Source organism: Taeniopygia guttata, chromosome 7, assembly GCF_048771995.1.
Source record: "Taeniopygia guttata chromosome 7, bTaeGut7.mat, whole genome shotgun sequence".
Classification (NCBI taxonomy): Eukaryota; Metazoa; Chordata; class Aves; order Passeriformes; family Estrildidae; genus Taeniopygia; species Taeniopygia guttata.
The window spans coordinates 6,784,320-6,810,931 of NC_133032.1; the positions used below are offsets into that span (position 1 = coordinate 6,784,320).

The following is a 26,612-nucleotide window of genomic DNA, read 5'->3' on the forward strand; positions in this document are numbered from 1 at the left end:
CTTACCCAGATGGAAAAACATTTTTCAGTCTCATTGCACTATCAAGTGTAATGTTCATCTGTTATTTTCCCAGCACTGTTTTCAGATGTGTTATTTATCCAATCATCATTTAATTATTTTCATGTATCAAAAAGCAGAAAGCTATTGAGGTCAAATGACAGCAAATAACACGAGCAGAAGGCTTTTTAATCACAATCATGAAAGAGAAAATTGGAAAAAAGTTACACCAGAAATTCATTCTAGACTTACAAAATAATTGATGACTGTAGCTTAAAGCAAAATTGGGGAAGTAAACATCTATCTAAAATATTTTGTTTCTAACTGTCTCAGTGACCAGGTCAGGACTCATTTTGATATGTCAAGGTTTTTGCACATCTGAACTCCCTGCTAATGAATTTATGTGCTCTGTCAAACTTGTAATTTGCAATTGAACGTGAGCCCTTTATGAGCCCTTTTAAAGAAAAAAGAAATCTGGGGACTGATGGTAAATGGTAGTGTGACATATCACATGGCAGAGCATCACAGTAATGAGTTAACTTACATATATACACTATGTATCTAAGAAAATATACATATGGACACACACACTTTTGCACAAAAGAAAGATCACTTTTGTTCCTAAACTGGCCTCTGAACTGCAAAAATGTAGTACAAGGGACATTTCAAATACAGCAACAGAAATTAGAGAAGAAAAACTCTTACTGCACTGTACTGTCACCTTTTTCCCAATTTTTTTATCAAGTCACATTATAAATAACTTTAATTATGAAGTTTTCACCACTTCCTTGAGAAGACTTGATACTAGTATCAGGAACTGACCTGGTTGTACCTGCCTTATTCACTTCTTGCAGTCACTGTTGGAATATCCTAACAGGCAGCAACAAAGAAAACCACGTAAGGCTATAAATGCTGGAATTACAGTATCATTGAGCAAACTGTGTATGAAAAAAAGTGAGATTACACAGGAAAAAGATTCTAGTGACTGATGATAATATCATACAGTTAAGATGGGAAAGCTTCCATTTACAGTCAGTTTTATTTTTCTTCTTCTCCTTGTACAAGTTGAAACTTTGCATGCATGGTCAGTCACATCAGGTACTGGATTTGTTAAGCTACTTAAAAGCTGTGTGGCACATAAGTGGTTTTTCTAGGTAAAAAATCCAGACATTTTGTGTTCCTACCATTGTGTATCTAATGCCTGGACTTTGGAGAATTTTAAATGAAAGAGAATCTCATTAGTTTCTGTTCTGAGATGGGGAAAAAAAGGTAACTGGAAGGAGAACTACTTACTCAAAAAATTACTATTGATACAATGGATTTAAAACCCACAACACTAAAATAAGTATCCAAAGCTCAGTTCTAAGATATGTTAAGTGAACTTTTTCTGGAAAGGCTAAGACTGAAAAAGTTGGATCAGTATTTTACCCGATTCACAGTGTGGAAAAAGCATTTCACCTTTTCAGGTTTTTTTTGTGAAACTTCTACCATGCTTTTCCCACTCACTGCCATGAGAATTGACCACTTAGTCACTTTTGAAATTTCTTTGCAATCCAACAAAAATATACTACAATTCAGTTTTGCCACAGATGGGCAAAGTGTGAGGAGCAACAAAGTCACCGAGAGTGCTTATTCTGCAGGAAGACAGGGCTTCAGTGAGCCACTTACTGTGGAAAAGGTTAGTACATGAACTGTTGATCCTAACAATTAAAGCAAGAAGCAATTCTGATAAAGAAGTTGATGTTTTATAGAAATGGATGGTAATATTTCTTTCACATGCCTGACAATTTCATTCGCTGAAACTAGTGGATTGTTCAGCTCCTGCTATTTTGGAAGACAAATAGGTTTATGTAGTGATTAGCTCATTGTGGCAGCTCCTGGAAGCAAATGAAAGACACCCTTACACTGGAGGACTTCAGAGAACTTTTGAAGTGCTATTGAACTTAGTGTCACTACATGGCAACAAAGCAAGCAAATACCTCCAACTCTCGAGTGTCTGTACTGACATGTGATGCAAACTACTTGCCCAGAAAAAGGCACATGAAAAGCCATGGATTTACCCACATTATATATTCGGAGACTGATTATACCTCAGAGGGAACCAACATTAGTTTTGCCAAGAACCACTTCTGATTTTTCACAATCAAGATACTAGAAGTGGACAGAGCTTTCCCTTTAAACTTATGAAAATAAATATAACAAAAGAACCTCCCAGTAAGAGGAACTTTTTCAGGCACCTTTAGGGCAAAGAGATTCATGCTTTACTGCAATTCACTGCTACAGAGTATGGCAAATGCAAATGATGTTTTGTTTATACCCCAAAGAGAGAACACCAAGGCTCTATGTCTGGAAAAAGACTGGAAAGAAAAATACCTCCGGGTAAAGCAATGAATTCATCTATTAAAAATAACATTCTATAGATGAATTTCATGGAAATGCACTTCCTTTCAATATTTTCATTAAATGATATATTTATACTACAAAAGCTTTCTGCCTTCTGGATATTCATGGATTGAGGCCATTAACATTTTTTAGCTTGTTTTTGATTCATGCAACCATTGATATGTGGAATAATATAAAGCTATTTTTTCTCCCATCAGTAAGAAATATTATTACAAGCAGAAAGCCTGAGTCATTGTTTGCTACATTATCTCCAGAAATAGAATGAAAAAGAAAAGACAAAAACTTAGAAATGCACATTTAGCCGTTTTCATCAGGAATTAGGCTCATGTTTTGTCCCTGTATGAGCCATGGCCTCTGATGGTCAGTCAGACCATTATGGGAGTGGACTTGGAAGGAACCACAGCATCTCCATCCCAGGCATCCCAGCTTCATGCCTCTTCTCCCACACTTAAAGAAAATACCAAACACATTTACAGTGTTCTAAAAGCTAGTGAGTTTTGGGATTAAATTTAAAGGACTGGAAAACCAGAGTTACTCTAAAACTTATTTTTGAGAGCCTACTGAGAGAGACAAGTGTTTGCAAGGAGAGGAAGCAGCAACCTCAGGCAAAGAGCCTGAGGTGTCCATCACACATCCTGACGGAGGAAAGGGATGAGGTGGGGGAACAGTGAGACCTCCTGGCACTGTGGTGACAAATTCCCTCGCGTCCTCCCACTGTGTTATTGTGCAGCCATCACACCTGTCACACAGCTTGGGGGGGCTTCATTACTTTATCCAGGTTTGAAAGATAAGGGCACATAAAGTCAAAGCTGAGGGGCTTTTTTATTAAGTTCTGTTTTCTTGTTTTTCTTTTAAAACTAACCAACTCCACAAACCCATTACTAAAAGAAGTATTTAAAGCAACACTAATTGAGGACATGCTCATCAAATACGGACAGACCCAAAGTACACAACATTGTAAACATGAAGTAGGCAATTACATTACGGACTAATGAGGCAAAACATACTGAAAAAATTATCAGGGAAGTGCACCAGGACTGGCTGCTATTTGGGCTGCTGAGGGAGAAAGCTGATTAAGATTACTTAGTACAAAAGAGGTCCTAAGTAGGATTTTTAGTAAAAGAGTAGAAGTGCACAGGTGATGCAGCAAATTAAGGAAGTAGATAAACAATTTTAATGTTCCTGAATAATTTTTCTTAAGCGAGTGAAAGAGAAAGAGGGTGTTTTGATTATAATGCAGCAACTTCAATATAAATTCGATTAATATGAATTCTTGAAGGACAGAAATTATATACACCATAATATGAGTCGCAAAGAGCTCAGTATGATTAAAAAATAAAAGTGTACTACAATTAAGGATACCACTTGCTATTATATGAGATGAAACTAAATATCCCACAGAGAATTTAAATTCTCTACCCTCCAAGAACAGGCTTGCACTAACTGAGGCCTTGGAGAAGTGCTGCCCACTAAATACTGCTGCAATACCAAGCCCTTTCTGAGTTTATTTTAATATACTCCAAGAATTTACACAGGGGCTGTAAACTGCTAATTCAGCAGGCATGCTGGTTGCAGGTGAATAACACCCACAGTGCCATGGCCAAAGTCCAGGTCAGGAGCAAAAGAAAAAGAGCCCTTATGACCAGAGCTGTCAAGTCATCTCTTTTTTCCACTGGGGCTGATCCAGCTGAAGGAGAAACCCATCTGGCTGCCCCGCAAGCTGGTCAGAAGCTGCTGGTGCATCTCAGGACACGTGGCAGAGCAGTGGCAGGAGGGACCACTGAGCAGCCAGAGGGACACTAAATCACCCCCCACTACCATCAACAAATAAGCAAAGCTGGAAAAAATCATAACCACTTAAGAACACAGGACCTTTAATCTAAAACAAATGCTTTGGAGCCGAGGTTAAAAAATAACCCCTGTGTACAAGATGAAGCTGGTGGAAGTAATAAAAACAAGATAAACTGTTATATTACAGAGGCATAAAAAATAAGTATCCCCCATGTGAACCTACTCATGAATGACCTGTTTCCTTTCTTCCTCACTTTCCTATTTTTCTGATGCCACAGATTAACCCAACTCAGCCTTCCTCCAGCACTGCAGCACAAATCAGCACCAAAAGCACCAGGCAAGTGCTCAGTCTTAATGTTTTCCCCCTCCACTTGCTGAGCTACAGCACACAAACAGGTGTGTTTATTCATCTTTCTACTCCCAGACCCTCACTTTAGATTAAATCCTTTTTTCATTTCTCTTCCCCACTGAGGTAGGGAGCACAAAACACTCAGCACACTCTGTCTTTATTCCTTACAGGCTAATTTATCTACCATCCTCTCCTAACAGGCTCTTCTCATTTCCCAGAACACTTTAATTCCTGTTCTCCACAGATGCTCCAATTTGGATTGTTTTGGGTTTTTTGAGCACAGAATTGTGTTCAGTATTACCAGAGAATATAGGAATCCTAGTATGTATTTCCTTTACTGAAACAACCTATTCCAAGATGCTCCTTTGCATTTTTCATGCATAAGAATGGTGGCTTATGGCAGCCAAGATCAGGGAAAAAAAACAGATGATCCCATTAATTCTTTAGGCTTCAAGCAACAGAAAAGGGGAAAATGTGGAATTGTTAAAGGGTAAGTCCAACAAGAGTAAAATACAAACTGGGTTGCAAGTAGCTAATAGAAACAAAACGTACCAAAGATGTGCTAAGAGTGAATCTTCAAAAGTAGTAAAGAGTTCACAACAATATATATATAAAAGAGAAATATTCAAAATCCTGAAAAATGGTAATATTAACAAAAAGACGTTTTACAGGATCTACCAACTATTGGTGTATCTCCTATAAATGACTGTGTAAACAACCTCTCTGTTTCCACTGTAATTCTCTGTGCTATTTTGCTGGATTCCCAACAAACATTTTAATGGTACTTACTGCCAAGGAGCATCCATCCTCTCAATGATTGCCATGACTCAAGGTCCTCAATAACTACTTTTCTGTTGTGAAATCTAATGTGAAGGACAAACACTACCAGCCCACAGCATTCTAATTTGCATTCTAACATTCTAATAAATTGCTTAATTAATGTGTTCAATACAAATGACAAATTGTGTTACATCTTTTACTTCCATGTCTTTAATTATCCTGCCTTTCAAAACATTTTAAGAAGCCTTACATCACACAATCAGTCTTAAAAGCCAAAGTTTTATGGCTGTGAGCTGATTTCTTAATTTTATTTCCTTCTTTTAAACATTTCAGCTCATACAGTTTTTTGCCTAGATTTAAGACCTAAGATGTATGTAAATCTATTCATAAACACAAAATACAAGGTAAATATGAAGTGCAATGTGGAAGGGAAAAAATCAACTCTGATTTAGTCTATAAAAAAATGGCCTCCCAGTAATGTTAATGTTCAGGATAAAATAATCAAATCCTAAAAGAGTCCAATGAAAATATTTACTCAGTGACAAGCAGGTGTCAGAAAGGAAAGGACTGGACAAAATGTAGGCAAAAAAGCACTAGTTATGTTCTGGTAACCTCCAGGGAAGGGAAGAAGATTCAGGAAAGGTACAATTTGGTAACATCTTTTTTCCTTTATGTTCTATATAATGTATATTAGCTGTAAACATATAAAGAGGTGTGGCAAATGAAGTTTGAATAACATTTTAAAAGGAATAATAAATATGGGGTCAAATTTACAGTCATATATCTGGCACATCTGACAAACCCAGAAGCACGTGGCATGTAAGAAAAATTCTTTTTAATGTCCTTGTATGATAGACTCATTAACCTCACAGGTTACTGGGCTGGGGAGGGAAACAGGTAAAAGCATATGTGTACAGGAGAGGGACTTTATTGGTCCATGTAAAGGATGGATCCTCCATCTGAATGAAAGTTCACACTTCAACATTTTCACCATGTACTCCCACTTTGCCTGTATGGAATTTATGCAGTTCTGGCATGGATTTCCAGTACAATTTTAGGTCACACACTGGCAGAGAACAAAAATTCACCATAGAAAATTCACAGCTGCTTCAAGAGACACAATGAAATGTGCAACTTGAATTTTCCCTCATATACATAGGCATCAAATGTACCGAAAAGAGAGGTCAAGGTCCGTGTTTAAAACACGGCTTGGAGGACTGGACGTGGTCTTCGTCTGATATTACACACTACAACCAAAAGAATAATTATGGCCTAGAAAGGGGATTAAGAATACACTTGGATATTACAGGTCTGTTTGAGATAAGGAGCATAAAGCAGCCAGGATTAAATGCCAGTCTATGACTGCTCTGATAGGTGGTGGGCTTTAGTAACTCTCCTTAATGTTAATCACATGAGCTTAGGGAGCAGAGACTGCTACAAAGTACAAAACCCCCAATCTAAGCCTTACAAACCTCATGAACATTTTTATAATTTTATGTATATTAGCTCAGACAGAATTGTCCCATGGAAATCTTCACCATATTCCCACAGATTACTCTCAGGCTGAAGGAACACACTACAAAACACACAGAAACATTTAAATAAATTCCAGTTACACTGGCTTCTGAGATGCTTCCAATTAGGTTGCATGTGATCTCGTCCCTCTGACAGGCTCTGTAACATTCAAATTGTTGTATTAACACAAGTACACATTCAGAATAAGTGCATAATTTGGTGCTCAGCCAGTTGTGGCTAATGCATCAAGCAATAATACTCATCTTAAAAAAAAATTATTTTATTTGGTATCACACTTCAAATAATGGATGAAAACTGGCCTTAAGCCTTAACCCAAAAAACAATGGAAGTTACGTGGTACAGCATTACACAGTCAGTGTACAATTATTTACAAAGTCTCACAAAACTTCACTGAAAACCATTCTTTTGCTTCTCACAGTTGGACATAATTAATTCTTGGTAGATTTTTTAATCAAACTGTGTAAAAGATCAAGATACTTCCTCATGTAGAGCCACAATTCTGGCAAATTTATTTTTTGGGAGTAGCATAAGTAGGCAAATTTATCAGTTTCAGCTGGAGATGATACATACTTTCACAGCATGAATATGTGAAATTATTAAACTTTTCCATCAGTATTCTGCCCATACTCTTTTTTTCCCTATATAGTTTTCAATAAATTTTAACTCATCAGACTATAGAGTCCACAGCCTTTCTTTGTTCCTTGAATGTTTCTCCTTAGTTATGTATTTCATTGAGCTTTCTGCAGCTACACTGGAAAATCATATTTAAAGGTGGAAACTCTCCCTCCCACTCCCCAAATGATACCTCACATCCAAATCTCACCTGGGAATTTTCATCTTCCCAGGTATTTATAGTCTTCATCCTTGTTTTGGTAAAACCTAGGGCAGCACATGTCTTCAGTATACATCACAAATGAAAAGCTACATAAAACACCACATTTCATTGCATTTAAGCCATGTGTCCCATTTAAAAGCTATTGATATTCAACCCAAGACTGATGGAATGAACAATCTGAATGTCGAGCACCCCTTGACATTTTAAGAAAATGTAAACCAAGGGTAAAATAAGGGCAGCTCTTCCTGGACACACAGACAGTACGTTTTCCTCAAAAGGGTCCCTGTGAAGAGTAGCACAATATGGTTAGTTCAGCCTGCCCTGCTTACAGAGTCCTTGAAGACTCTGTCAAAATGGGCAGCACTAGGCAACCAACATGAGAAGCACATTGAGTGCTTCCTTATATGCTCACTAAGCACCTAAGAACTGAAATTCCATTGTTTCATACCTGACACAAAAAAAAAACCAAAAACCAAAACCCAAATAATACCAAGACTGCATGGTAGAATTCAAGGGGGAAAAAAGCCAACCCACATAAAACATTTTATTTGTAAGATATTTCCTTAGTGTTTACATATTATGCAAGCATAAGTAGCAAAGAACCAGTGCTGCTGCTTTTTCAAAGCAGCAGAAAGAGCAGTAATGCCTACATACTCCCACCTCCTTCACACTAAGAGGCAAAAGAAAGTTAAGTGAACAAGTGATCCAGGTTCCCTGGCTGTACAAAACGAGCTCTACTGCTGTACTTACTGATGATTCCTAGATTCAGGATATGTTGATGGAACAATTCAATTGTTTGGTTTGTGGGAGTTTTAGGAAAGAATCTGTTTCTATCACAAATTCATAAAGGGCATGTGTACAGCAGATAATCACTTCACTGCAGAAAAAGTCCAAGGCTACTTTGAAACATGGACTAGAAGAGACTACATGAATAAAGCCATTTTGCACAAATTCATCTGTCTCACGGCATGATCCCATACATTCAGTATGAGAAAATGAACTAATTATTTTACATTTGCATGCAAATTACTTATTTTTGGGGGTTGAGGCATGGCTCCCTGTGTGATCTTGGGCCAGTTTCTGAACGTTGCTAAATCTCTAGTTCCTTATTTGCAAAGCAGATTAATATTAGTTATGAAGGATGGGGTGAGATTAAATTAACTCAAGCTTGTAAAGGGTTTTCTGATCTTCAGATACTATGGAGAAGAAGGACTAGAAAAATCCATTTAAGAAGCAAAGAAGCATGTAAACCCACGGCTACACAACCAACATTTGATATATCAACTTCATACAGAAAATTTGTACTAACATTTCTTTGTAGTAGCAGCAAAAATTATATTAGCAGAAAGAATAAAATACATATATTAAAAATAATTAATTCACTTACTTTTTCCTAATTTCTAGGTCTGAAACTGGAACACATCTCAGGCCAGATCCCAATACCATAAGGGATGATGTTAGTAACACTGTTACCCTCAGACCTAAGATGAAAAAATAACAGTATTTTACAAGTTAAATCAGTAATGTTGCAAAAGAAACATTAAATATATACATATTTACATGCAGTTTCATAGAAATAACACATTTCTTTCAAATCATAAGCACTTTGGTGCTGATATAAATTCCAGACACATTTTGAAATCCTGAGTTATTTTCTACAGTTACACTCCAGAATTACAAAACCTTACTCTTGGCACAGTAATGCACAGAAGTGTATCCAAAATCTTTACAGACATATTTGAAAGTGAAAAGTAGTAACAAAAGTATCATCAAAATGTACAGTATTCCCTTTAGAATTAGAGGCATTGGGGAACATGCTCTACTGTGTTATCTGAAATCTAGGCAGATGCAAAGAAATATCTGGACTTGTTCATTCTTCTCCAACCACTTAACAAGCACAGACACAGCACTGTTATTGTTTTCTTTCATAATGCAGTTATGCATTTCATCCCAAATAAAACCCAACCATTTATTCAGGGGGAAAAAAAAGTGTGAGTATTTTTTTGCAGTCCTTGCAATTAGGGCAGATTTTTGCTGCTCTCAGCTCCAATTGTCAGAGGTTGCAAATATCGTACATTAGAAAAAAGCCACAATTGACTGATTCCTTGAATATGTTTTTTCCTCATGCAATTTTCAACTGAGAAGCACTTAGATTAGAAACAACCTTATCTTTGTGCTGCAATTCCTTTTGCCAGCAGTTTGCTGCTGTTAAGGTGTTTCCATCAGCAGCAGAGAACAGTGACAGCTGAGGGGCTTGCGCTCCAGAATCTTGCAGAACACCAAAATCATAAATACTCACAATTAAAAGAACACAGAGAGAGTCTGCATCTGTGAAGTTGTAAATTTCAAAACAATTTCACAGCAACAGATAGAAAATAAAGGGCTTCCATGTTCTTAGTAGAAAATAATAAAAATTATTAATGATGACAAACATGTAATACCCTTAACATTTAGGTAAAACGAGTAATTACCCAAAATACAGATGGTAAAAGAACCATAATAAGATTGATAAGTCACCTATCAAAGAAACAACTTTGATTCTTTCTAAAGCTGCCTATTTTCAGAGGAGTGCTCCCTCTGTTAGTGACTCCTGTAATCAGTACAATTCAAGCAATAATTGCATTAAATATTTTGTCTCATGTATTTTACTAAAATGTGATTTTACTGGGTGAGACCTAATTCTGCTCATAATTTTGTCACAGTTCTTAATGAGCCTCACTCATGGGTATGCAACTCCTGGTGCGGGACACCACACAAACCAAACCAAAGACAAGTTCCTTTATCAAACAGCACAGCCCAAGACAACCCAAACAAAAATAAGTAAGTTAAGTTACAGGTTTTCTGAAATGGAAGTGAGACTTCCTTTGGTAAGGTTCAGTCATTAACACAAGGAATGCCAGCTGCAGCAATGTGGCTCCAAAGGATACCCCACATCCCTGATGCCCTGAAGAAATATCAGCCAAAAATATTTCTTTCCTGGTACAATTTCCCAGTGCCTCCTCCAGCTTAGCTGCTTGACTCTGTGCTCAACCAGCAAATGCTGCTGTTAAACTGGTTTTTCAAGTGTGTTCACAGAGCCCTGAATAAATTCCCATTTAATATGGCTGTTCACACCCTTCATGGTCCTATGTTTGCTAGGCCATCACGAGTCTTCATGTGACGTTTAACTCCACATTGCCATAGTGCCTGTGCTGTTCTGGGGCAATTGTGTGTATCTGCATTGCATACGTGATGCTTCTGCCTTTTCTTCTTGGAAATTAATCTTTGTTAGCACTGGTTTTGTGTAGAATGAAAATTTGTATGCTGTAAAGACTGGAATTTTATTGATGGAAAATTGAAATACAAATCTTTTATCTGAAGAATCTGAAGTTTTCCATTGGAAAATGCTATTGAAATTTTTCAAGGAAGCTCTAGTAATATACACACCACCTTATTTTCCATGTAAACTAGGCTCTTTTGAACTACATTTCACAAAACACAAAACACATTCTGCCTTTCAAGAGACACAAGGACAAAGACAACATGGAGGGTGTTGCTCATGGAGCCCTGCTCGAAACGCAAGCCAGGGGCAAGCCCAGGACACAGCTGTAAATGAGAAACAGAAATTTAAATTTAAATCACCACAAGACATAAATTGAGTGTTTCCATAGAAAAAACTCCTACTTGACTTCTAATTTTTAAGAAAATCCCTAAACCAAAATATATACAAACCAAGAAAGTTTTAAATTAAATCTGCACAAAAATTTCCTTAAAGAAAACTCCAACATGCAATTTGGTAAAAAATTAATTAGATGCTGAAGCTTGCCTCCAGCTTTAAATTCAGGTCTATCTTTAATGTCAACCTCATATGTCAGATAATTTTAAAGTAAAATTATCTATTAAAGCTTCACAATCATGTATGCCTGATCTCTTCATTCTTTGAAGTCCTAATCTTGAATACTATTTACAGTAAGGTATCCCTTTAAAATGTTTTGATTTCCCAGATTATTCTTTGTCCTTTTTTTCTGTTTCCACCTAAATATGTAAACATATCCCTGAAAATTCCTTTGGTTAATGCTGCATGCTGAAAATTATGATACCCAAGTGAACAAAAGACTGTCAGACAAGCAGCATATTAGACATTTTCTTTGCTAATTACACAATATAGTCTTACTCTGTAAGCACCTCACCTTGCTATTTTGCTTTACCTTTTAACTCCTTTTCATCTTTGTCAGAAAGCAGTCTTTTTATTTATTTCAGTATTTTTGTTTTGAATGCTGCAGTTGTTGCTACATTGAATTTGACATCTTGTATTACTCTAAGAGGTGCACCCCAGAGTGCTTAAGATAGCAACCATGCATCATGGGGACTATAAACCAAAGTAACCAACCAAGCTTGAAAAACAGCCTGTGAACCTTGCAGAAAATTATGTCTCTACTTTAAAAGATCTAAGTAATTCACTCAACCAAGACATTTTCTCTAGATGTAATTAACTTCATTAATTCTATCCTGTAAATGCAAGCAGTAATTGAAGGGAGGGAGGAGGGTACAGCTTCTTAAAGTCCACCATTCAATTTCTATTCCTTTCTATCAGAGGTTTCTGACACATGGCTGGAAGGGGAAGAATTTCCTTTAAACAAGATTTTCTGCCAGTGGGTCAGTTTTGTGTTCTTTACACCTTGTCTCCTTAGCTGCTCCTTCCGATGCTCCTCTTGCAGGAGGTTCCTGGACCCCACAGGTGGCAGTGGCTCTTGAGCAAATTATGGCCTTGTTCAGAACACCCAAACTTCATTGACAGCAACAGAAAAGTCCAAGCTAGCAGCAGAAATTGAGCCAGTAATAAAAATGATGTTTTAATTATCATTTATGAGTGTAACAGTCGATATTGTTCAACTGTTTAACCCTCCTGTGGCTCATAACACCATCTGCTTTATGACTTCAGCAATCAATGCTGCATTTGCTGTTTCATATTTCTTTTTAAAACAACTGTGTCCAAACTCTGGCCACTATTACAGACTTAACAAACTCTCAAGCCACAATCCCCCATCACCCACAGCCCAACACAGAGCAGGAGCAGAACCCCACTACACTGCAGCGTGGGGGCAGCAGCTGCCAGTGGCACCAGCTGCTCTTCAGCTCCCTCACAGCAACATCAAGCAAGAACATCCAGGACGTGGCTGCTCATCCCCTGCAACTCCTTCAGCATGCCTTACTTTCAAGATGCTTTTCAAAGTATATGAAAAGAAAATGTATTGCCCCACGCCCCACATTACTGACTTGTAACCCAATGAGTGAATTATTATGCCCAGTTTAATAAGAAACTTAACAAACGACGCTGTTTTCTCATTCCAACAATTTATACATTAGTTTGTCATTCACCAGGAGAATGTGATTAACTGGTTCCTGAGCCCAGCACAGCAGCTCCCTCAGTTCCCCACTACTGCCACAGAGAACTGCAAGCAGCTGCTTCTAGCTCAGAGCATCACACACATGGCACACATCATTTGAGTTTGTTCCCCCCCCTACAATGAAGCATTCATCCTAGGGGAAATCCCACTTGGATGGGCAGAACAGACAAGTTTTCACCTGTCTCCCCTTTTTTAAAATAGAAATTTGGCCAGAGGAAAGGCTGCTGGATTCAGCCCTTCCCCTGGCGTGGCAGCAGTGGTTTCCCTCACACAGCTCACACACCCTGCTCTTAGATGCAGTAACATTTGAGGGGCTTCCTAACCTCCCCTGCAGATACTAAAATCAGTTCTCACAAATACCAAGCACAGCAAGGCTCTGAGCAGAAACAAGTGACATCAGCCTCCTGCACTTTTTCACAGTTAAAGACCAGGCTGAAAGCACAAATTGCTCCTACTGACATTGAACTGAGAGCATTTGCTTGACTTCCCTATAATTTTGCCTAAAACATACCTAACTAAGAGAAAATAGAATGTAAAAGTCTGTCTTGGTCCACACACACCAGGAAATTTAAAACTCACCAACTGCATTAGCTGTTTCAACAATTCACTGTTAAATTGTGCTTTTCCTCCCGATTTAAAGCAAATTCAAAGAAGTTCTTGTTTTGCCCTTCTTTACAAAACAAACCATAGTTCCTGCATGTTTTCTTCTATGAAATTAACCTATAAAAAACAAGATTTACATATAGGTTCAGTAAGTAAAGTACTGAGTTCCAAGTCTTCCATAATTTTTGTCTGGACTTGGAATTATTTTTATGTCTTGTTTAAATGCCCTCCTTATCGCTCACCTTATTTTTAAATGGGTTTCTTTGCTGGATACCAATTCTCTATTTCATATGATGGGTCTGCTTTTCTCCCTTCTTAATATATCCCTATACATTTAGCTATAATTTTTAAAAGGCTTGATTAAACAGCTGCCTTTATCAGGGAATCCTGAAAGCACTGCAAAAACATGCCATCCTCCAGAAATCTTTAGATTTGTAATGTAATTCTAGCAAAATTATACTAATAGCTGCAACATTTACTCTCATAGCATCAATTATCTTTGCCATGATTAAAATACCAAAAAAATTTGCTTTCTACTAAACACAGTGAATAAAACTTGCATTGTGCCTGCTCTTTGCCAAATTGACTACAGCCATTAAGGAGGATAAGTGGCAATCCTCTTTCAGAAGAGGCATCCTTGCATCAAGCAATACAATTTTCAAAAGAAAAGAACCTTTTCATTGATGTAAAAATACTTCATAACTGAGATGGGGTCCCGGTCTTTCTGCTAACACATGGAATAAACTTGAAAAGTCAGTATATTGGGCCTGCCTCAGATTCCACAAAGGCACTTGATTGCAGAGCGGCATAAACTGTGTTTGGAAACTCAATGGAAAATAAATACATTCTCAAGAATAGCATCAATAAAAACTAGGAACCAAATACAAACACTGCATGCAAAAGAGAACAACTACCATGTCATATGTAGCTAATCCAAAATTACAGATTCACAGATAATTCTGAGGTGGAAGGGACCCACAAGGATTGAGTCCAACTCTTAAGTGAATGGCCCATACAGTGACTGAGCCCACCACCATGGTGTTATCAGCACCATTAACAGCATGCTCTAATCCTAGTTTGAAGGCCAAGGTATCACTGGTGCTATTAATTGCTGCTTCTATAATTAGGTGCTATTAAGCACAACCTGGACCTCCCTTTCTCCCCAAGTACTTGAGGGTGATGCTTCTGTTATTGCCCCATTTCAAACCCCTATTTTTAAAATAAGCCGAAGCCAAGTGCTTCCATTCATTTCCCTGGCTTTATGTGCACTGCCAAGACAGCATCCCAATTTCAACATGAAAGATTTAGGACCTGAGTATTTTTTTTTTCTGATTGAAAATGAAGGTAACTCAATTTAAACATTCTGCAAGACAGGTGAAAGCATCCTTCTGGCATCAAAATGTAAGAACCAAGCTCTATCATACAGAACCTGTCTGAAATAAATTAAACCCAGCGCTACATTTCAACCCTCAGCCTTGTCTAGGACACAAGAAGATCTTTTCCTGTGCTAATCCACAACACAATCCAGTTCCACTTTTCAGTGGAAGGTTGCAGGGCAGATTTTACCTGACACTGCTCCAATTTCTGTCTGACATAAACAGTTGGCAGATTGAGATACTTATATGAAATATGTACTAGAAATTTCTTGAAATGTAGACATAGGAGGTAATGATCTTCAGAGGGGCAATTTCTCTTTATAGCATCTTACAGCTGTTGCAACAGAATCTGTCAGCAATTGTTGCCCAGTTAACAGCAAGGCTATCAGCAGGAGTTTGACACTTCTATATAAATTGATTCACTTGCAAAATTTAGATTTGAGAAAGCAAACTCTGTACACAAACACAACAAGTTGAAGTAAAATAGTTCCTGTGATTTGGACAAACTTTTTCATGAAGATCAGAATTTCAGCAGAGCCAACATCTCAGAAGTGTCATCACCACTGATGGGGGGAACCCACAGGAAAGTCCCTGCCAAATGAGGAAGACAGATGGGCGCCAACAACCAGATCTGACCCAAAGTCATCTCTGACACTTGCACTTGTTGGACAAACATAGCAAGGCTGTGTGCAAACTGAAAGCATGAGGGCCAATACACATGCTTTCTTTTTTCCAGTGTATCTCTCAGGTGAAGAACATGCACTCTGCAAAAACATGGTCATGTGCATCCTTGTAAAGAGGTTATGCCTCCCAAATTCTGAGGTTAGTTAAGAATTTTGTAAAAAAAACACAAGAGACTCAAAGCTCAGAGACTCAAAGCACAAAATTTAGCCTGTGAAGTGTTTCACAGAGAAGACACTCATCATGAGGGAGATAACTGAACACATATAACCACTACAACAGATATGGAAGCTGACAGAACATAATTGTGAAAAACAAAACTAAACAGAATGCAATTGAGAGCTATTATGACAATGACATAACCACTCCACAATTCCTGAGCTGCTGCATCTTGTTTTATGTGCACCCCAACTGTAAGGAAACCAAGACACTTAAGTACACACTTTAATTACACAGCTTGCTTCTGGTTTGTATTGTAAATACTGTTCCTGTTTTTAAGTTATTTTTATTCTTCTACACACACACCCCTCCCCAGCATTCTTTAAAGCATGTTAAAGTCCTTATTTTTCTGTTTACTCTAGATACAAGAACTTGACTGCACCTGTTAGAAAGAACAACAAGCTAAAACTACCACTTCAAGAGGCTGCAGGGTGCTTTTCTCTCATTTGCATGGATGAAGCCAAGCCCATGTGAACAGTGGACCTATACTGTTTTTAACATGATCCCAGCGTATTAGGCAAGCACATAATCAATCTCCAAAAATACATCAAGGAAAGTATTACTTAATTCTCCTGCTCTCTATTCCTCTACATTTAGTTATTACAGACTTAATGATGCAAATTCTTTACAGAGTGGCTCCACTACCACAGATTTGACGATGGTTGGTGACACACTACACATGTAAATACAAAGCAATATTTCAGAGTTTGTGCAGCGATTTAAAAGTCTGGTACTGTAAATAAAAAAGTCTTGGTTTTAAGAACTGAACAGGTTTAATCTAAGCTTTCAGATATGCCAAAAGGTAGCTTACAATTAATGGAGCTTCCTTCCACATGACAGTGAAAGATTTTGAAGCATTCTAACAGTTTAACATCAACAATGGGGGAAAAAGGCAAAATATGTAAATTAGAAATCTGCATTGGAAGTTTATACAAGTGCTGTAAATTCTATTCAGCAATCCAGAGGCTGACATTTTGCCTGAGCAGATAAACAAAGTGCTGAGCTGAATGGTATTTGCCTGAAGATCAAAATGATGATTTTAGAATCAGTTTTAGACTCTTTATTAAAATGTCTCCTATTCTTTAATAAAACGTTTCTTGGTTTCAAAGGAGACCAATTATTTTAGCCAATTATTGTTATTACACATTTTACTGCAGAACGCATTCCTTTTATCTGCAACTAATCCAAGTGCAATGAACCTCTCCTAATTGCAGAGCATCTCTGAGAGAAGAGAGCACTGGCCTGGGGCAGCGGGACCGGCATCTCTAAACACACAGTATGAAATTGGGCAAGCCATTTCCCTTCTGCTTCCCCTTTCTCTCTTTCCCCTGCTCTCTGCCTTGTTTATTCAGGCTATGAACACAGAGAAACAGGAGCCAGTCTCATTAGTATTAGAAAGTCTGTTAAATCAGGTTTTCTCTTCACCTGAGGTGAGTGCAGTGCTGGGATACAACAAAAGAGAGCTATTTAAGTACTTCCTAAATCTGTGACATTAACAAACACTTGTATGAATTGTTCTTTCTTCTCTCACAACAGTTAGCTGCTTTCTACTCTCAACACCAGTATCTAATAAAACATGAAAATTTAGGTGAATCATTGAATCCATCTTTGCTATTTGATAAAATTAAATCTACATAATGGCACGTGCTAGTGTGTACAAAGAGAGAGATGCAGAGCAATTGACAAAAATGGCCAATAATGCAGCTGGCGGCTGAACCTCCTCACTAACTCTGAAGCTAAAGAAAGGATGTCACTAACAAGTTGACAAGAAGTACATGACAAGAAGCCTTTGCTCTAACTCTCCTGAATGAACACCAACAACTTAAGTGCTTACAGCACCACACAAGGGGAGGGAAGCACTTTCTTTTCTCTTTCTACTCCTTTCAAGGACTCCCAATTGCACAGGCAATTACCAGAGCAGGCTCAATTACCACACCACTAACTACAGAGCCTTACCTGTGGCAACAGAGAGCAAAACCAATCCCTCTTACACATATCTACCAGGGAACTTGTTCTGTTGTTACCTTGATAGTACTTACTCACACCACTCAGTGGTGCATGCAACTCTTCTTTTTAAGAAGTACAGAGGCATTTTGTTTTGCCTCAGCAGAGAATCAAGAAGCAACCATGCAGCAAGGATTGGCAGCTACATTAAATACTGCCTAGTGAGTCTGCTAAGCAGGACACCAAGTGCAAGGTTTCTTCTTTTTATTATCTCTGCTGCGAGTGGGAGAAATAAAGAGCTGCAAGAGCTTCACTAATGTAATATCCATGCAGGTCTTGTGACTTATAGGAAAGGTCACCAAAGTGAGCTTTTGAATTTTCTCTGTGTGAACAGTTTCAGCGTTACTTGACCATTAAAATGCATCAGGCACTACTTAGGGTACATAGTTCATTCTAAAAGACATCTTTTGCAGCACTATAATGAGTCCTAAACCCATCATATTTTTTAAGGGTCCTGATCAATTCTTTAGGTTCATGTGACTAATTAAAATTATAACACCACCGCCTTTCTCAAGTATTTAAAAGGGATGGCTCTTATCAACAAATAAAGAAGCAAAACAAAAAAGTTTCTAACTGTGGTTATACTTGATGGCCTGTATTCCAGAAGCACACCAGCATTCTTTGCAAAAAGCAGACCTCTCACTTTCAAAACACATCACTCCCTCTGGCTGAGTCACAGATCTCCAGCTTTAAAAACAGGAAAAATTTCAAAACCCTCTCTACTAAAAATCTGCATGAGAAAGCTTAATTTACAGCTTTTGAGGAAGTAGGAGCATTGATCACAAGCTCCTGCGGCACAATTACAGCTACAGCACAACTACAGAGCTACAATAGCACATGCATGTGAGAAGCATTAAAAAACCAAAGTTATGGCAGGAAGGGATGGAATAGCCCTGAATGTCACCACTAGAAGAAAGGCAAGGCAAGCCCCAATTTCCCTGGCACTGGAAATATATTATTTATATAATTTATAATATATAATCATGTAATTGTAACTAAAAACTTTTTAAAGAATTTTTTATCACATCTTCAGTCTGCTCAATTAAGGCAATACCACATTGTCAGTGGAAGAATTCAAATACTCTCCAGAAAATTTGTAAAATAATGAAACAGGGGCCAAGACATATTCCTTCAATTTACTTCTGCTCATCTCAGCACTAACCATGGTTTTGGGGGCTTGGGTGTTTTTAAACAAGTATTTTATATAAAACAAATATTTTTATTTGACAATGTCAGACTAAAGATTTTCACAACAAGGAAGGGTAATTCAGGACCTGTGTTATGTATGCACTGTTTTGTAAGTCTCAAAAGGTAAGAACATACCCGTTTTACATGGCTCCTTTCCCCCAAACAAGGCATGTCTTACCAGAAGAAAAAAAAGCACAGTTGAAAAATCAGCAATGCAGAAAATATCCAAACTTTATTAACAAGTAATGAATCCCATTTTTGTGTTTGCTTCAGACTTGTTTTTCACTCCTAAAATGTAACACAAAAAAACTAAAAACATCTGCTGAAAATAATGAATAAAAATTATTTTGTTTATGCAGTTGTGCAATGCTTTTACTAGAATTCAGAAATCATTAAAGTGCAGTAAGTTCACCATTTCCAAGTGAAAATGGTCTTTCTTTGTTCATACTTAGAAAATTTAAATCTCATTTAATTCTTTGAAGAAGAACCTCAGTTTTCTTTAAAGGAAATAGATTCAACTTTTGCAGAACAACAGCTGATCTACTTTTTAACAGAATTCTAAACTAGTAGTGTGGGATTATAAATACAGTGTAAACATACAGCCAGCAAAATGAATGCAATACAACTTTCCTAAGTACTTTACTACTTCCATAATAATAAAAACATATGAAAAAGCCCATAGGACTTTGATAATAGAGAAATTATGATTGTCGTTCACATTATAAAAGTTAGTACCAGTTACCTTTATGCAGCATGGATGCCACACTGTTAAAAACTCCCAGAAAAAAGGAGACTGGCAAAATTTCAATGTTTTTAAAATGCAGCAAGGCAGTGCAAAACAAAACAGTATTTTAGCAATTTTTGTCCCATTCCACAAGGCTTTCCAGAAGGGAGAGATAGCAGCCAGAGGGGTTACATCCTCTTCTGCATCCCACTGGTGCCTCCATCACGAGGCCAGACCTCCGTCACCACCAAAGCCACACAAGAAGGAAGAGCCACCCTCCTGTGCGTCAGCAGCACCCAGAGAGCCCCGCAGGGAGCTCCTGCTCCACACCACACCTCAGGGGAGGCAGGGCTGAAGCAAAGGCCAATTCACCCTCTGGCTGACAAAGGACAGCGCCAGGCAGAGTTCAGAGCTTTGGCTGCGAAGAGGCAAACACTGGGATCTTGCTGGAGATAAGAAAAAGCAAAAGGTCAGCTGTGTCCCAAGAGACTCCCAGCTGCTGGCTCTAAAAGCACCTCTCAAGACAGTTCAGAGAAGCCATTCTGCTGACCTACACTGCTGGGCAGGCATCTGCCCGCTCCCCGTTTGCTGCAGTCCCATTTCCTACTGCCCCTCAGAGTATCCATATTCCTGTGCCTCCTGCTCAGCTGGTTCCTCCACATTTCCCATTCCCATCCAGCACTTCTTGCCCTCTGGCTCCAGATCTTATTTCTGCATCTGTGCCTCCCATACTTCACACACTACCTTGCTCCACACTCTCCCCTCCTCTCCCTAATCTATCCACTAGGTTTTCTCACTTCTTTGAGCTTCTTGCATCCAACCTCTCCTACTCCTCAACAACCAAGAGGAGTGGAGAACAGAGGAAAACAGGAGGGCAAGACAGGCATAACACAAGACAGGTGAGGTAGGAAGTAGAGAAGCAGTCAGATTAGAAGGAACTTGGGTCAAGAGAAGGTTCTGAGGAGTAGTAAAAAAACATGTAAGCATACAACAAGGGAGGTATCAGTGCACGGCTGCCCTAGTATTACACCTTCTGTAGTCAACTTCTAAAAGCTACTTTGACAAAGTATCTCCCTATCTGGACCTGTGTCCTCACCCAGTTCAGTGCTTTAACTCTGCTTGCGTTAGCAGCTGCATAAGAAAAGCAAGGGATCATATTTTACACTGGTAAATTATTTCCCTATTCATCAATTTCCCGGCATCAAGGTATATCAATTACATACAGAAATCACAGAATCGTTAGAGTTGGAAGGGGCCTCTGAAGATCCTCTAGTCCAACCCCTCTGCCAAGGCTGAGGGTGACCCAGAGCAGGTTACACAGGAGTGCATCCAGATGGATTTTGTGTGTCCAGTGTGGAGACATGACTCCACAACCTCCCTGGGCAGCATGTTCCAGTGCTCTGCCACCCACAACAAAGTTCTTCCTCATGTTGAGGTGGAACTCCTTGTCTTTTAGTTTATGGCCAATATCCCACGCTTGTTGTGCTTGTATGTGAGAGCGTTATCCCCAGATAACATGGCCATTACTACTGTCACATGAGCTATATGTAAATAGAATTATTTTACTTCCCACTATGGAAAAGTTCTTTCAAATCAAGAATGCACCCTCCTGATATGCTTCACATGGTCTTTAAACAGCTGTCCCAGTGCCCCTACACAGCTGCAAAGACCTGTGTGAAGCATGTAAAGGGCACAGCAGCTGCATAGGAGAGCAGCATGAAGACAACGTCTGGAAACAGCAGCACCCAGAGCTGGGGTGGAACCCCGCCCAACAGAAAGACCTAGTTCCGGTAGAGGACATCTATTTACAGCCACAATTGATGTTTTTCAACTCAACCTGGCCCAGCAGGAGCTACAGGAAGCACTACTAAGAATGAAACTAGCATTGCTATGATGAACCAGAGCACACTCAATTCAGAGCTCGTAATTAAAGCACTCTGTGCTACTAATCACTGTGTATCAAGTGGTCTTTTGCAGCATGCCCTACTCCAAGGAGGGTGGACCAATCAATTCTCTAATGAGTCTCATTCTAGAAGCAATTGCACAAACACTGTGTGGACATTCATATACCCACAGTATATAAAATTTAGCTTTATATAAAAAAGCCAAGTTTGGCCCCGTCTTCCTTTTTCTTTTCTTCCGATGATACAGACGGAAAGTATGTGTATACAAATATGCACACCAGCACTCATCAAAATAAATTTTGTAAAACTAAGCTGATCAAATACCTGCTCTAGTGGGATTTACCTATATTCAGCTCTCTTAATTGCTTCTTTCATCTCTCCACATGAAAAGCAACACTTCATCTCATTTCTTCTAAGATTTGTTAGCATAAGAAAGTTAATCTCTTTCACATAATTTGATAGGTGTCTATCAGTATCACTTACAATATAATGAAATATGGACCATTATTAGCATGCAGTAGCTGTCCACAGGATGAGAGACAGACTGCAGTAAAGCAGGTATCTTCCTTCAGACTTCTTTTGTATTTGGTTCAAGTGCATCAACCATTTGCGTTTTCACCAAATACGTGCACCCTTCACTTCTTGAGTTAAGGCATTCTCCCCCAGCTCCTTCCTTAGCTGAAGCCCAAAGTTCACATTTAACTTTCAATCAATCCCAAAGAGCTTCTCGCTGCTCTTGCTGGAGTTAAAACCTTTGCCATCTGTAAAAGACGTTAAGGTCATAATAGCCGGAAAAGCTTTTAAGGATTTTGCCCACTATGGCAAACTGTATAAAGAAGCAACTGCTAATCTGTGACCACCAAGTGCCTCATCCTACCCTTCCCCCTTGAATAGGACTCCATGAATTCCTGGAAATTTGGACAGTAAATTATGCCACCTGATGGGAACTTAAGAAAAAGTGGTACTATTTTTTTACTATCTCAGACTAGGAAGAGAAAAACAAGCTGGGGGAGCACTGGTAATAAACACAAAGAATCTACACTGAAAGCCAACACAACAGCTGGGCTGAAAGTTCTGACTGGGTCGAGCAGCTGGAGACCATAGCCCACTCATTTAAGTTGGGAAGCCCACCAACTCAAAAGAGAGAGACTGAACATGGGACTAATTAACATTGGAATACAGGGAATCATTTAACCAATAGAATAAAAGAACTGTGTAGCCAAATGAGCACTGATTCCTATGTTTGGTAAAATATATAAATGGTGAAAATCGGGAGCAACCTCAGGACCCCCACCACTGAGACGACAAGAAGAGGACCCACAGGATGTTGTCTGGATCTGTGGGTAGGGATACCTTTCTACTTAATCTGTCACTCCCTTTCTCCCCCTCTTTTTCTTATTTCTATCTCTCTCTACCTCATATTTATGTTAAATAAACCTATACTACGGACTTGGACATACGGTCTCATTTGCACCTTAATGTGGGCAGAGGCATCGCTCTAATAATCATAATTACTGAATCCTAACACCATAAATACTAAGTAGAATCATTTGTTTATTATAAGGCTAGTCACTTATCTCTGCATCACACTTGCCTTTCTTATTTGCTCCCTTACCATTCTACGCACATTTTTGAAATTTTAAGTTTTCCTGCGGGTATTTCTTGTAGGCTGTACTAACCTACCAAAGTCAGAATGCCTAAAGTCTTCTACTGTTGAAGCATGTAAATCCTTTTGGCTTGATGTCACTAAGTTAAAGTCTTGCAGCCTTCGGCCAAGTCTTATCCCAGATGTTTTTAGCTGAGGCTCACACTTGAACTTAGGACATGAATTATCAAATTAGTCACTTTGAAATACTGGGCACTCATCTTGCAGTCATGAATCTGAGATAAGAAAAGTCTGTTTCCGAGATCATGTCAAAAAGGAGATGAAAATGCATTTCTTTGCCAAAGATAAAAATTCTCAAACTTTCAAGGTTCACAAGTCACCTCTTTTGTCCTTCTGTTTAGCACCTGTGGCATGACAGAACTATGACTACTTCCATCAAAAACTCCCATTTTCTCCTGAGTGCCACCATGGAAATTACTTCACATAATCCATCTATATCAACAATGGAACCTATCAGCAACTACACTTGCAGCAATTCTTCTACATTATTAGTAACATGCTCCAATTTATATTTACATTGTTCAAAAGCCTGAATGACAGAGAAGGACTCTGAAATGCCAAGCATAATGGAAACACTTAAGAAAATCTTCCCCACCTGTTGGATTCACTTGGCCATTCATGCTTTCAACTTCTAGAACGACAACCTGTTTTCTCTCTGTGTCCACCTTCACATCTTGCAAAATAAACACAAAGGCATGTCACAAACACCTCCTAGACAAAAAACTTGGGAGAAAACAAGTTCACTTGGAGTCACCTCCCTTATGTCCCAGTGACCCTGTATGTGAGGTAGGGGTATCCAAAGGTCCCCTGAAAGCAAAACCAGTGTATGCACGCAGCACCAAGTGACAATCCAGGAACTCCAACCATGAAAGCTGCCATGCACAGTTCTGTTTATGCATCATGTGTAGTTTATTTTATAGGGAGAACCATTATTAAGAGCATTTTTTATATTAGCAAGTTCTGATTTAGTACTTGTACTAAATTCATGACAATTTTGTCAGACTGCATTAAAGGACTTAATCTCAAAATTCCCAAGTGGAAGAGAAAGAACTACCAAATGTCTTCAGGGAAGGAAACCAAGATGCCTGACTTAGGAGACAGCAATAAAATAGAGAGTTTGGTGTTCATGAAAGGAATATCTACTCTTACAAATAAAAACTTCCATGGTTCAATGGATAAGCCAATCTTGATTAAAACCAGAATCTGAATATTGAAGCTTTCTCTCTACTTCATAATATAATCACTAGAATAACACTGCTGCGTCAATTCAATTTCAGCAAAAGAAAGTTACTAAGATTGTCTATGCAACCCACATAAGCATATATAATTTTATAAAAAGGACCAAGAAATAGATTACATTCCACTTTTACAAGTAATATGTCTCATCTTCAAATTCAATATAAAACTGTTCACTGTATTCCAAAAATTAATGAAAAATATCACCATTCTATTCCATTTGTTTAATGTAAACTATCATAAAATATTTCATTCTTCATTGCCTCTTCTTGCTTACATGGGAACATAATGAAGACTGACATATATTGCTTCTAGGTCTCACTTTGTAACTAGGAGCTTAGTAAAACCCCCTTGGTGAACCAGATCCAGGGAAGCATGTAAGCTTTTGATTTCAAGTTAGACATATAAACATCCTAACAGTCCTGTGTGGTTGTATTTACAGTTCTCAGGAAATCAAACACTCAGGGCACAAAATGTACATAAACACTCAAGCATCATGTGACACATTGTGGCTAATTTTAATCATGTAAACAACAAGGGTCCATCCAATAGCACACTGAAGTAATTTCCCATTTAATTTCAGTCTTATTAAATCTCTAAAGATAATTAGAATTTAAACAAGGACTCTCTAATCCTATTGCTAAAGAAAATGCACCAAATAAGACACATGTAGCTCCATGGCACCCTCTATCTTTTCACCTTTCTTCTCTAAGAAACTGACCAACGCAACACTTCTAATCCTACACACAGAAAAGAGTTTTCAAATCCACCCAAAATGGCACATACTCAAAAGTGACATATGCAAATATAATTCCTGATTTTCAACTTGCACCCATCCCAGAACAGGATTAAGAAATGTGACAGATGCCACCACTGTCCTTATACAGCACCCAGCCAAGGAACATGGAAACCCCCAGGGGTGGCCAAGGGCTGGCACAATTCAGCCAGAGTAAGGGGAGGCAGGAACAGGAACAGAGCTCATTCCCCAAAGAACTTTCAGCTGTGATATGTGAACCTCACTAGCATCTGAAAACAAATTTATTTTTGAGGACAAGAGCTCAGCAAAACCACAAAGTAGCTTTCAGTGTACACAGTTTACAATGACATGGGCTAAATCCAGGCTTCCTCCAGCACCTCAAAGACCCTTTAAAACACTTTTGAACGCCCTTCAAAAAATGTCTTCTCTTTAGCCTGCTCAGATCTTCAAGTAAGATATTCTTTGTGAAGCCTTGTGAAGACCAGCACTACCTTCCTGATGAAAATTTATCTTCAACTTCATAAAAAACAAGGTATCTCTACAGATCCACAGGAACACGGCCTTCAGTAAACCAAGACTTTTTGTCATGCTGCTTCTGGCAAGATCCCTTCTGGGTCATCCTCTGGGGAGGGGTACAGTCGCTAGAAGTATTCCTTGGGGAGCCAGAAGTGACACCATCTATACACCTTTCCCAGTCCATGTATTCCTGCCATTCTCCAATTGCCTAGCTTGGGCTGGCTGCAACAGGGCCTTTAGAATGAATCCAGGAGATACTCTCAGCAGGCCAGAAGGAAAAAGGTCACAAAGGTCAATAACCCTTTTGAGGTTAGAAAACCAAAAAAAAAAAAGTAATTCCTCCCTCCTAGAACCCTTCTGTACAGAACTGAAGAAAAGAGCTTATTTAGCACACACCTCACTAAAAATAAACACTGCTGCTGTCTCTTCTGAGAGGGCTCCACACTTCTCTGAGAAGCTATAATGGAACTGGATCACAGAATCCAAGAAAATGCTTCTTGTACCATTAACATGCCTATTCATGAATATTTATTCTTTCAACTTCCAATTAGTTAAGAATCGAAAAAAAGAAGAAAAAAGTGACCAAACCTTTACAACCAGTACTGAAATAAGGAGCAGGTGCACAAAATGCACAAAAGAAGTCTGGTATGGATACAGATT

General features: G+C 38.5%; 1 protein-coding gene across 1 annotated transcript in view; it reads right to left on the bottom strand.

The window, feature by feature from the left end:
- SLC49A4 (solute carrier family 49 member 4) overlaps positions 1-26,612 on the bottom strand; it is a 70,991-nt gene that overhangs the window by 41,525 nt on the left and 2,854 nt on the right. Inside the window, exon 2 of the mRNA XM_030277155.4 lies at positions 9,079-9,172. Coding sequence (XP_030133015.4) covers positions 9,079-9,172 — 94 coding nt within the window. The remainder of the gene's footprint in view (positions 1-9,078; positions 9,173-26,612) is intronic.